A 13,210-nucleotide genomic window follows, 5' to 3' on the forward strand; every position below is an offset into this window, starting at 1 on the left:
TCCGCCACTTATCACTATGAAGTTAAACCAGAATGGTATTGTAATCTTCCAGCGGAAACAAAAATTATAATGACCAAGAAAGGAAGCATGACAGCAGATGCATTTATAGAGTGGTTAGATCACTTTTGCCGATTCAAAAATCTTGCACCAGCCCTTCTAATTTTTGATAGAGCTTCATCTCATTTAGACATTAGAATTGTAGAACCTGCAATAAAAAAAGATGTAACTCTGTTTTGTCTACCGTTCAACACCACCCATGAGCTTTAACCACTCGATAAAGCAGTCTTCAGGAGTTTTGAATCTTACTGGGATGAGGAGGTGTTAAATTTTTGGGTGAACCATAATAACGAATGTACCATCAACCGAGCAAGATTTGGGCAAATATTTACGCCGGTTTGGAAAAACGCAATGACGCAAAAAAATATTTGTTCTGGATTTGAAGCAACTGGAATATGGCCTTTCAATCCAAATGCTATTCCGGATGCTGCCTTTGCACCTAGTTGTCTGACACAACGAGAGATTGAAATAATCGCCGAAGATTTTCAAGAAAATCCTACAACCGAACCAGAAATTGAAACAACTGGCAAAAAGAATACAAATTTCGAAGAACAGCTATCCTGTAGCGGTTTAAATAAAAATAATAAAAGCAAAGCATTCTCGAGTAGTGAAAAAAGGAAAATTAGCAAAAAAAGGACTGATCAAAGTTTTTCAAACTTACATCTCAGATGAAGACAGTGACTCATCTAGGTCTTACACAAGTGGTACAGCTTCCAGCGAGGATTATAGTTAAGCAGTTTACACGTCAAATAAATATGATAAAAATAAGGTTGCAAAAATAAGTGAGACAGAGCCATGTGAAGAACTAAATGCAAGTTTTAGTTCCAGTGGTTTGCTGATTACACCGGTGTTAAAAGTATCAACAAAAAAACGTCGACAGGCCATTAATGCGAAAGCACAAGAAGTTACCAGAGATTTATTTAGTGCACAATCTCATAGCTCAGCAAAACAAAACCAAATTTAAAAAAAGATTCACGGTACTGTTTCTTGTGTGATGAGGATAGGGTGGCTGATATGCGCAAGTGTGTTTGTTGTAGACGAATGCATAGGATTAACAAAAGACGACAAGGATATATTTGTATGTCCTAGATGTGTGTAAATGTGCGATATATGTACTTAATGTATTGACGAATTTTTGTTTTTAATATGAATAAAAGTTTCTTTCACTAAACTTTGTATTTATTCTTTAATTTTTTGGTTTAAAATTTATTATCTACGTAAATTTCTTTACAAAATGAAACTGGCCTTATTAAGTTCCAAATACCAGTTCTAAATAAGGCCAAATATTCAAGATTTATTCAATGTTAAAATTTTATATTTCTTTATTTATTTATTAAGTATTTTATCGTGAAATTCGATAGCTAAAATGTTAGGCAATACGTATACACACGTAGCCTTAATTGGCGTCCTTGCCTTAGTGTATAATCAATAAAATAGATCATTTAATATTTTAAGACTAAAAATGGCAAATTTATGTACTGAATAGTATTTAATACAAATAAAATATTGTAGGCATAGCACGAGATTGTTTATAATAAAATAGAGGCTTTGGAAAACTTAAAAAATAATATTAGCTGTATGTATCACTCTTACATATTCTATAACGACACCGCTTAGTTGTTCCTTTTTGTACAGATATCGTATAATAATCAATTAAAAAAAATCATTTGCCAATTTAGACATTTTTGTCTTTAATTTCATATTTCTTTTTTTCAAAACTATACTTTCTTTAGTAATTTTTTTTTTAATTATGTGTTAACAGGTACTTTAACACGCGATTTTACAAAAAACAGTACGAAAAAAATGGCTGATACTGACGCGTGCGCACAAAAAATTGTGATGAAAACGCCTATGTATGCAGACACTATAATATGAAGACACCACAATGTTTATCATGAAAAATATAAAAATAATGGCTATAAAATTTACACTAACGTAGAGAGTCATGACCTATGTCGCTTTTTGGAATACTATTAGCGGTATTAACCAAAAAAATTAGGCAATAAATCATTTTCGATAATAATATCAAATGGCAAGTATTTTTTAAAAACTTTATAATTTTGAAATCGAAAATATTTTATTCCCATGACTACGAGGCTTTTGTTAACTAATCTAAAAAAATGTCTTAAATATATAAGCACTTATAGACATATAATATGAATGCTTGAAATGTACAGATTGTTGTTGCGTGCTAATGCAGTATATTCGTCAGTCGTGATGCCTTATTTTTGAGGTAGTGTTCCTAAGCAAAACACCATCGCCGCATCTTTTCTTCGTTCCAGACACCCGCCGCCTGTGTCATTCGCACTTAATTAAGCTCTTTGTGAAAAATTTCACATGATCACATCAATAAGAAAACAAGGTGTTACATCAACAATAATCTGCGAAGTGAAACTTGTTTAGAAGTATAGCAGAAGTATAAAATATTAGATGCCAGGAATGTATCTCTTATATTTTGTTACCTTGTTAATAGAAAATTAAAAAATAGCCTGAAACAAAAGTCATAAGAAATTATGGCATTTATGATCTTGATATAGGTGTATATTTCTGAAATAATAATTTGTTAATATGTGGCAAAAATTGATTATTATATAATATAAGATATTTAGAAATAATGATCCTTCAACTTCCTGGATAATTTAAATAAAACAAATTTCACTTAGCTTAATTTATTTATACAATGTTGGAATGCAAAGAACTGAACATATAAAATATTTAATATAGTATTGTTTGCTATTCTTGCAGATAGACCAGAATGTTTTTTATATCGGCAACATCGCTGCATTACCTTCCCGCTACGTCATTGAAGACGCATGTTTCACCGAATTTACTGGTTGGGTCGGGTTAGTTTTTATTATGCAATTTTGTTGTACAGTTCAGAAAGAAAAAATATCAATTTGATTAAAAATGATTATTATCTGCTGAGGAAAGAGTATTCGTCCGAAATTATTATTTTGGTTTATCAATCGATGAGATAATTGGTCGTTTTGCATTTTCGTTCAAAAAATGTATGATCAATACGAGTCTTAAAACCTTGGTTCAATAAAACAATTAAATAAATTCTGTTGTGTTAATCCTTACAAAAAGGTGTCCGACAAAGCTGTGTCATGTCTTCATTGCCCTTAAACTTCAAGACTGAAGAGAACTGAGACTGAGAAGAACAATGTCATGGCTTTGCAAAATATCCTTGAACGGGCATGAACGTTCAATGATTACTAAGAGCGGAGCAGAATAGTAATGATTTTGATGTAGTAATCACAAAACTCTAATAATAGAGTGCACCAAAAGAAGAATCCTTACTTTAAATATTGCTTAGACGATAGGAGCATCAGGATGAATCTGAGACATGTTTAGTATATGGTACTGTTGAAACAGATGAACCATGATAGTTGTCCTGCACACAATTTTGATAATGTCGATTAAGTGGCCACCTTGTTCTGTGGACTTACATCCAAATATTTTTTTTTCTGTTGCGAAAATTTATGATCACCTTCATGAAAGAGTCCAAAATTTAGAAGAACTCAAACTGAAGACTATTGAAGTTTTTTGACATCGATAACACCAGTTATGCAAGATCATTTTATGATAGTTCAGGAATTTAAGATACTGAAATTGATGATATTTTTGAGCCATTAGTAAGTGATGTAGTTGAAGGAACCATCCATTTTTTGAAAAGATAACAATCTTCATTTTAATGTCAGAAAATGTCTGTATTTCTCATTAGAATTATTGTTTTAATTCCTTTTGAATATTTAATATTTAATGTTTATATGCTATACATAAGACTTGCACTACCATCGATCTACCTACCAAAACAAGCGTGAGTGGCTATTCCATGCTTTGCAAAATGTATATTTTTTATGTTCATTTCTTAGGCATCCCGTCCTGTATATTATAAAATATCACAACAAGAATTTAAAATTCTTCGGTGAAAACATAACAATAATATATCGACGTCTACATTTCAAACCGTGCATTTACAAAAAATACTGACAGTTTCATTAACTCATTAAGTAAAAAAAATTGAAAAATGTGAATTTGAATACAAGTCTTCAAGATGTATGTTAAATTTTTAGGAATAGCTTCACAGGGCTAACTCGAAATGTAGTATTAAAATAATTGAGATAAACAAAGCCTCTTAGTATAAGGTTATGATTTAATTTATTATAATAAAGCAAATAAATATTTTTCAATTTTCCGAAAGTTTAGTATTGTCCTCGAGAACAATCTAAGAAAAAAGAGGAAACTTCATCATACTACTAATCCACGCGTGGCTGATATTAGTGATAATTGCTGAGTAGTAAAAATTTTACACACGTTTCTTGATATCCTATAAGTCTGTTATGTATTCATTTCTAGGAGGTTAAAACTGTCCTGCGTTTCCTTGGTTTCCTTTTAATAGGAGAATTTTTAGGTTCAGAATCAGAGTCTGAATTAGCGCCATCTCCGGATTGACTAGCATCGTCTACGAGATCATCTCTGATATCTTCATCATTCTAAAACAATATTTTTATTCAAGAATACATAAAAATACAAAAATTGCCGTTTTATATTTTGAAACAAATCCTAGAAGTTCGAATTATATTATAAGTAGATCCCGGATTTCTAAGCATAATGCTTATGGTAAATAATAAAAGCAGTTATAGTAATATTTTCTTTTTAAATGTAAACGAAAATGCATAAATAAGTGATTTGACACTACTTTTTTATGCTTTTTTTTTAATTTGTAAATATGCCTTTTGTGCTTATTTGGTGCTTTTTTATATATATTCTTATCATTTTTGCATTTGATATAATTTTTATACGATTCTATTCTTTAAAACATAGTCTATGAAAGCCAGTCAAAAAATATTGGACGTCTTTCACATTTAGTCTCAGTGAAGTTAGCTATAATTGAGCTGTCAATTAAATTAACAGAATAAATTTTTGACGTTTGGCTGTGTTGTCATGTCTTTATAATGTATATGTTGTAGGCTTCAATTACAAATAGAGAAGCTTTCAAAAATACATTTTTATTATATTATTATATGAATTATGCAATTTTTTTATATACAACACGAACGAATAAATATTGGTTTCTTCTCATATTAATTGCAATTAATTATTACAACATTTTTTTGGCATTTGCCTTTGATAATAAGCTGGTAGATTTGGCAATCCTCAAACCACCAGTTGCCAGATTGTTACGGATGGTCACCACATGTCTGTGGAAAGTACCAGAATACTATTCTTATTATTTCTTGAAAGAATTTATTTTTTACTGTTAGTTTGTTAACGTCCTATTGGATTTTTATTAATTATATATCACATTCTCTTTCCCGATTTATTAAAAAGACATGGCAACACAGCCAAACGCCAACATTTCCTTCTATGAACTTTAATTGACAGCTCAATTATAGCTAACTTCACTGGGACTAAATGTGAAAGACGTCCAAAATATTAATTATATCGATATTTTTTCTAATCTTTATTTGTCAATATTTCCGCTCATATCTATGCATCTATAGGGGCCCCTTCCCATATCAGTTAAACCGCCCATGGAATTTGCAGTTATAAGTATATTATATACTTATAAGCATATAAGTCGATTAGAGATAGTTCAAACACTCCTGAAGGGAGCTGCGCGAAGGTGGAGTCAAATTCACGTAAAGGCAGAAAGGTTCTATTGTAAGTGGAATTATACAGTGCATAGTACAATGCGTTTTGCATGGAAGTGGGGACTAAACCAAATTTCGTCTACTGCGCCGTGGTCAGGAGTGCTTGCACTATCTCTACCATAAACAAATTATACTCTGCATGTTTTTATATTTAATTTTTTATATCTAGCATATTTTTATTAATATTTATTAAAAACATTACCCTTATGGTTTTTTTATCTATTTTTAACAATAAAAAATTCACTAAACCCTGACTATGTCACTTCACTATTCACTTATGTCAACATACGTTGATTTTTTCATAATTACGTTAAATCCAAAGGTAGCTATGGAAAAATGACATCAAAACAATAATATTGTCAAATGTAAATATTTTGTAGTATTGTAAAGCTTTTTGCCGTTTGTGGATTGTACAATGGGACGAGGTAAAGTTTTCGATGAGAAAATTTGTTCAATCATTATTAGATTTTTTAATTCTGGAAAATCCAATTCGGAAATCATGAATATGTTGCAATTGTCACGCTATAGTGTAAGAAATAGTCGAAAGATACAAAACTAAAGGTTCGGTCGTCACAAAAAATAGTGAAGTGATAAAGCAAAACCTAGGATATAAGAAATCACTAGAATCATCACCTAGAAATGTATGAAAAAGTAAAATAACCGAAGCAGATCGAAGGGCATTAAGACGCATTATACTGAAAAATCGACGAGCAAATTATATGGAGTTAAGCGTTTTATGGAGTGACGTTATTGGAAGACACGTCTCTAGATCAACATGTTACTGAGAGGGCCACAAATTAGGATTTGGTACTTAGGTACAAAGTAAGTTTTATAGTTGAAAAAATTAGTACGAAGTGTTTTTAATAAATCTCATTTTGTTTTAGACTAAGGAAGAGCCACTTTTAACATTACAACAAAAGTAAAATAGACTAAGATGGTCAAAAGAGCATAAATATTAGACTCAGTTGCAATGGGATTCAATACAATAGAGTGAGATTAAAGTCCAGATTTTAAGTGTGTGTTGGAGACAATAGGAGTCACGTCATTTGCAGGAAAAATAAAGCTTTCCATACCGACTGTCTGAAGAGAAAAGACAAATTTCATGCATCTATCATGATCTGGGGCAGCATGTGGTCTAAAGGTGTGGGAAAGTTACATTTTATCGATGTGATTGTAAACACGGACAAATATTTTAATATTTTAGAAGAATCTCTTTTACCAATTATGGAACATAGTTTAATATCAGCGGAAGATTTTGTCTTCCAACAGGACGGCGCAGGTTGTCATATCACAAGTTTAAAATGGATTGAAGATCATGGCATACCACTTTTGGAATGGGTTTCTAACATTCCTGACTTGTCCCTGATAGAGACTTTGTGGCGCAAAATGAAAAAAGCTTTGAGAAAACATCCTGCCAGGTCCGTCAATGAATTGAAGGAAAAATTGCAAGAAATATGAGATTCGTTTACATTAAAATTTTGTCAGAACTTGGTAAAAACTATGCCTTGAAGAATTGTGGATGTCATTAAAAATAAAGGGTAACTCAGTGGTAAACTTTCACATTTTTTTTTTGTTAATATTACATATTCTATGCGATTTTTTAAATTCATTATTATTCTATTTAATCAATAGTTTTCATTACGTTATAAAATATTTTCTATAATTAGGAAATTCAAAAATGTTCCATGCATTAAAACTTTCTAAAATTTACGCTGCGCTTTTATTTTTGTTCTCTAAAATTTAATTTTCTTACCAATCTAACGTTGGGCCAATTGATATGGGAAGGGGCTCGTATTTAGGGACTTCTCCGTCCGCATCGTGTCATATGTAGGTAAAACCCCTTTGAGACTGTATATGTTTAGAATGTTTAGTCGTTTATTGTTGCTTTTCATATACGCATTGTAGTGGTATTTATGTTAAACATTTGTGAATTAAATTAAAATGCCAAAACCAACCATAACTGAATGGATAAATAGTTAACATTCGAACATGGTAAATTATTTTGTAGAGCATTTTGAGGACTTAAGTTTTATTTTACAAATTATCCATATCCATAGATTGTTTACTTAATAAATGCAAACAAATTTAGTTGAATTTCCTGCTTAAAAAAAACCTATAAATATGTGTTCATTTTTCTACAGAAATACAGGGCAAGTATTATTTGAAATAATGTCGATATTTGTATGAAAATTGGCTAGTTATAGAAAGCGCCACCTACATCTCTTTTCTAATTTTTATAGGACCATAAATTTGTATGTATGTGGATTTCCTTTTTAAGTCAGAAAATAGATTTCCTCATCATTTTATTGTAGTCCCTATGAACAACCATTCTCCAAATATTTCAATTTAAACTAATTGCTGCAAGTTATTTTACATTAGGGAATATTTTCAAAGGCAAAGATGTACTTGATATAAGTCACAACTTTAATCATATCTTGCTTCGTATTCAAGTAAAAAATAATAATATTCAACAAAATTATCTGAAATATTATTTAGAGAAAAGCAAAAATAAACATATAGTTTAAGATCCTGTATCTCTGTAACGAAGCATTTCCGGATACATATTTATTGCTTATTACATTCATGTCATTATTGATTACAGATACAATGGGACAAAAAGTAAAATATAGTACAACATGTAAAAACATATTTACGTCAACAATCGCCAAAAATGTTTACAAATAAATGTAAGCAACAAACAATTGCAGAATCCTTAAAATAACTTCGGGATATAGCAGAAATTTAATTTTGATATATGCAGTTTAATGGTGGACTCTGATATTCCACTAAATAAATTGCAAAATGAAAGTTTTAAATCATTTTAGGAAAATTACTGTCAAAAACATGTGCCAGATGAAAGCACTGTGAGAAAAAAAATATGTTAATTGTGTTTACAAGGAAACCATAAAAAAGTAAAAACACTAGTAAGGAACAATTACATCTGGTTTGTTAAGGACGAGAATATTTTTTAAGTACACATAAATATCCACCAAGTAACACCTATTTATTCATATAATTCTTTATAATAAGAGTCTTGCACCACTTTGTAAAGTTGTAAAACAAGATAATAGATAAAGCAAATATTTAGTACTAAGGATTATATATCCAAAAAAACAGAAAACATTTGCTACTATCAAAATTTAATAATTATTAGGGTAAAAGCTCAAAAATAACATTTTTTGTATTACTTACCAGTTCATTATCACTATCCTTTTCATCCTTTTTGTTCTGTGTTAATATTATATGTTTTGGTGGGAATATAAGATCTATTGCACACACTAAAATCTGAAATAATGAACCAAATTAAAATAACATGTTCCAAATATGGGACATAACATAAAAAAACATTCCTGCCTTATCAAAACAATCAGGACTGGATTTATTACTTATATCTTGCTATTATAAATAGAAAAAGAAAAAGTTTTACTATTTTGATATTAAGACAAACATCTCATTTAATATATACATACATAATATTCATAAAAACCGTTTTTACTTACCAATCCTAGAAGGGCACCTAAGATAATGGTGGCAATGGCAAAAATCAAATATGAAGCAACTGTTGGTAAACCATAGTCGTCTGTAAGCTTGTTATGAATTTGCTGCAATGCAAGTAAAAATGCTGTACTCATTAAAGATCCTAATATAATATTATACACATACAGGATGATTGACTAGTATGAGGAAGCTCAGTAGATCTCTTATAGTAAAAGATACAAAAAAGCTATTTACACAAATTGTAGGCAGCTTTAAACTTCACATTTTAAAACCAGTTACAATCTTACAGGATGTTTCATAATGGTGTGCCAGATCAAAGTTATATATTTTTTAATGGAACTTTATATTTTATTTTAAATTTGACATCTGCTTAACTTCCCCATCACAGCAATATAGTTGTAAACTGTTATACTGGATATTTAAAAAGTTATAACCAATGATATTACATGGAAATCATATCAAGTATAACTCTCTGTATAATTAAAATGGAGATATATAGATCATAACAATGATCTATTGCAACCATAGTTTTTTAATAACAGTCAAAAATTATAAATATGATTAATTTTGATAATATTCATTGAATTTAATACAGGGTGAGTCAAAATGCCAGTACAATATATTCTTGGTAATTTTAAATGGATCACCCTGTATTTTATATAGCTATCGAAAAGCATTATTACATACTTTAATATCTATGAATTATTCCTATGAAGCAGTTATTAGTTTTTTATATATTACTTTTATCTTAGATATTACTTTACTACTTTTTCATATTCTTGTCAAATGTATTCCAAGTTCTTGTTGAGACAATTAAATCAAATGGCTTTTTGAATAAATATATAATCACGATAAAATGTTACTTACTAATACTTACAACTTAAAAGTACTTACTCTGAGTAATTGAGATAATTTGAAGAAAGAAGATACAACACTCATCTGAATTGAATTTGGAGATTTCCAATTAGGAACTGGTTCTACTTGCTCCCATTTTTTGTCTTCTACAAATGATGTGAATGAACTTATGTCTCGGGGACCTTTATATTGTCTGAATTCACCATTTATGACACTGTAAATAAGAATATGTATATTACAATTATTTATCTTATAAACCAATAAAACACTTCCACAAATTTTATTATAATTTACAAACACTACAGCTGTTTCAGCAGAGTGCCTTTGGAAAGGTGAAAAAAGAAGAGTGCCTTTCCTAATTGGAAAATCACATTCATAAATGTATACCCAGTTTTATATTATTATATATTTCCCAAAAAAAAACTATAAAAATGTCTATTTTAATATTAGTAATTTTTTAATTCTTATAACCTATGTATGTAATTATGCAAAAATCCAGTGGATCTACTGTACTGCCATGTATATGGGATGTATTTCCATTTTCTTGCTATTTCCTGATGAGATCTTTAGTCCTCCTCTAGTCCTTTTAGCATAATGTATAATTTTTGTGAGCTGGGAAGGCATTATTCTATTGCACACTAGTTTTTACATCAATAAGTCCGTAAACAATGATACCAGTAAATGATATATTGCAGCATCGTCATATATGTAAGGGGATTATTTGTCACTATTTAGGATATAATTGTAATTTTAGAAAATAAAACTATATACCCATTTAGCTATTATATCAACATAATCATAACATGATTTCATACTTACTGAAATATTGTAGGTAAAGCTGTGACCATGAATCTACCACTTAGTCCTGGTGAAGTAGTAACATCTACAGCTCCAATTTTAATACCTAAACCTGGTCCTAATTGAGCTAACTCCTTCCATTTCTGGACAAGAGCCTTGCATGCTGGACACCAAGGAGCATAACTAAAACCCCATGTTCATTTTAAAAAGGAATATATATATATATATATATATATATATATATATATATATATATATATATATATATATAACTAGCTTGCTGTTGCAGCTCTGAACTGTCTAAATATGTTTAAACATTGCTATGTATACTAGGATATTATTGTATAGTGCCAGTTGAAATTGATGAACCAGAATTTATACTTGTAGATTTTGTTGTATTTGCCATTTTTAAAACAATTTTGCATTTTCTTATATATTATTGGACATTTTACACATTTGGTCCCAGTGAAGATAGCCTCAAATGGGTTTGACAGAACGAAATATTGGTGCTTGGCAGTGTTGAATGAAATGAAAATCGAAAGCAATAAGATATTTAAAAACGAATACTTAACAATTACCAAAAAAAGAAAAAGTAAATAGTCATAAAACGGTTTTTAAAAGTAAATAGTAAAATGTCAGTATAAATAATAAAGTTCAAAAGACATCTGGCAACTGGTGGTTTGGGGGTTTCTGACTTAATTGCCAAATCTATCATCTAACCTATTATCAAAGGCAATTGCCAAAAAAAATTTCTAAGAATGAATTGCAATTAATATCAAACAAAACAAATATTAATTAATTAATGTTTTATATAAGGTATAAAATTACAGAATCCATAAAATAATAAAATAAAAATGTACATTTTAAAAGCTTTATTTTTTGTATTTGAAGCATATAACATATACCTACATTATAAGGACATGGCAACACTACCAACGCATTATTTCAACCTTATTTCATTCTGTGAAACTTAATTGATAACTAATTTGAGGCTATCTTCACTGAGACCAAATGTGAAAAACATCCTATATTATTATTTTATGACACTTGTATGCTCCATATAAATTATCAATATTACAAAAAAATAATTATATTTTCCTGTATTGTTCTGTGAATAAAACTGTATACAGATTTACTCTGTATTTCTTTTAAGTACTATGTAAGTTATTCTCTATCTAAAACTGTTCTGATATTTTTCATCCATGAACATGTTCTGAAATTTATACATCTAGACATCTAACAAATTGTACTTTTGTCTTCTGTAATATAGCCTGTTTTTATTTTAAACTTTATTATCATATACCATATATGTAAATAAAATCTCAACATAAAAATTAAAACCAATTTATTATAAGTTATTTTGAACCAGGTGTGTCAATTTCTAATGTCAGTTTTCCTATCCTACAACACATACACACACCATAGTTTTGTAATGCTTTTAAACTGTGGATATATTGTCAAATATTTAATAATACAAACATTTGCATTTACATATTTACTACTTTATTATAATGAGTGTCAACAAACTTAACACTATTTGAAGGTTGAAATACCTGAGATAACTTAAAATACCTTAAGGTTGTTAGAGAGGTCAGTACTCCTAACCTACACTTCAAAAGATAAACTAAAAATAGACCTCCACCTGCATAAAGGATGATGTTTTTTGTATCGTGGCAATTAAATTGATCCAAATAATACAATTTATCTGAGGGTATCAATTTATTCCAACTCGAAACAACACTAAGATTAACTAGACAAAATGTTTTATATGATCCAAAAATAAACGAAAACTACGGGATATAATGTGTGCTAAAAGGCTATATTATAGAATGCCCTAATAATCTAACCGATACACCAAATATAATATATTTACTTAACATTTTCAACTTGACACGAAAGCAGAATGCCGGAGTTAAAATTGAAATATATAAAACTTACAATTCTACCAGCCATTCTCCTTTCAAAATTTCACTCCAGTTATCTTCATGAAGGTCTATCACGATCTTTTGACTATTTGTTACAGCAACGAAGCTGCAAAATAGAAAAATTATACAAAATATTCCTTTACTGTAGGCCATTACAATTCTTTAATTTTTTTAAGCAAAAGATGACTGACAGTTATGACATTGAAGTGGTATGTCAAATGTGTTGACGTCATACGAAACGTCATGCTTAACAACAATTTATGTTTCAATAATTTTACATTTCGTCATAGCTAATTTTTCTGAATATTTTATTTCCACTAATTTACAAACAAATGTGTATACAATTAAAAATTGTGCATAATTTTATTTTTTTTTTATTTATCATCTATAGCAATTTATAAGCAGACACATTTGTTTTAG

The 13,210-nt window shown here is 29.4% G+C and overlaps 1 protein-coding gene across 1 annotated transcript; it reads right to left on the reverse strand.

Annotated features, from left to right (window-relative positions):
* Positions 1-924: 924 nt before the first annotated feature.
* Positions 925-12,991, reverse strand: LOC140439394 (thioredoxin-related transmembrane protein 1-like). The gene is made up of 6 exons (XM_072529274.1): positions 12,804-12,991; positions 10,887-11,048; positions 10,107-10,281; positions 9,215-9,316; positions 8,907-8,999; positions 925-4,553 (listed from the first exon to the last, which is right to left on the reverse strand). The coding sequence occupies exons 1-6, from the start codon at positions 12,941-12,943 to the stop codon at positions 4,413-4,415; spliced, it is 813 nt and encodes a 270-aa protein (XP_072385375.1). The 5' UTR covers positions 12,944-12,991; the 3' UTR covers positions 925-4,412.
* Between the last annotated feature and the right edge of the window lie 219 nt (positions 12,992-13,210).

The sequence above is a fragment of the Diabrotica undecimpunctata genome, chromosome 4, assembly GCF_040954645.1.
Source record: "Diabrotica undecimpunctata isolate CICGRU chromosome 4, icDiaUnde3, whole genome shotgun sequence".
NCBI lineage: Eukaryota > Metazoa > Arthropoda > Insecta > Coleoptera > Chrysomelidae > Diabrotica > Diabrotica undecimpunctata.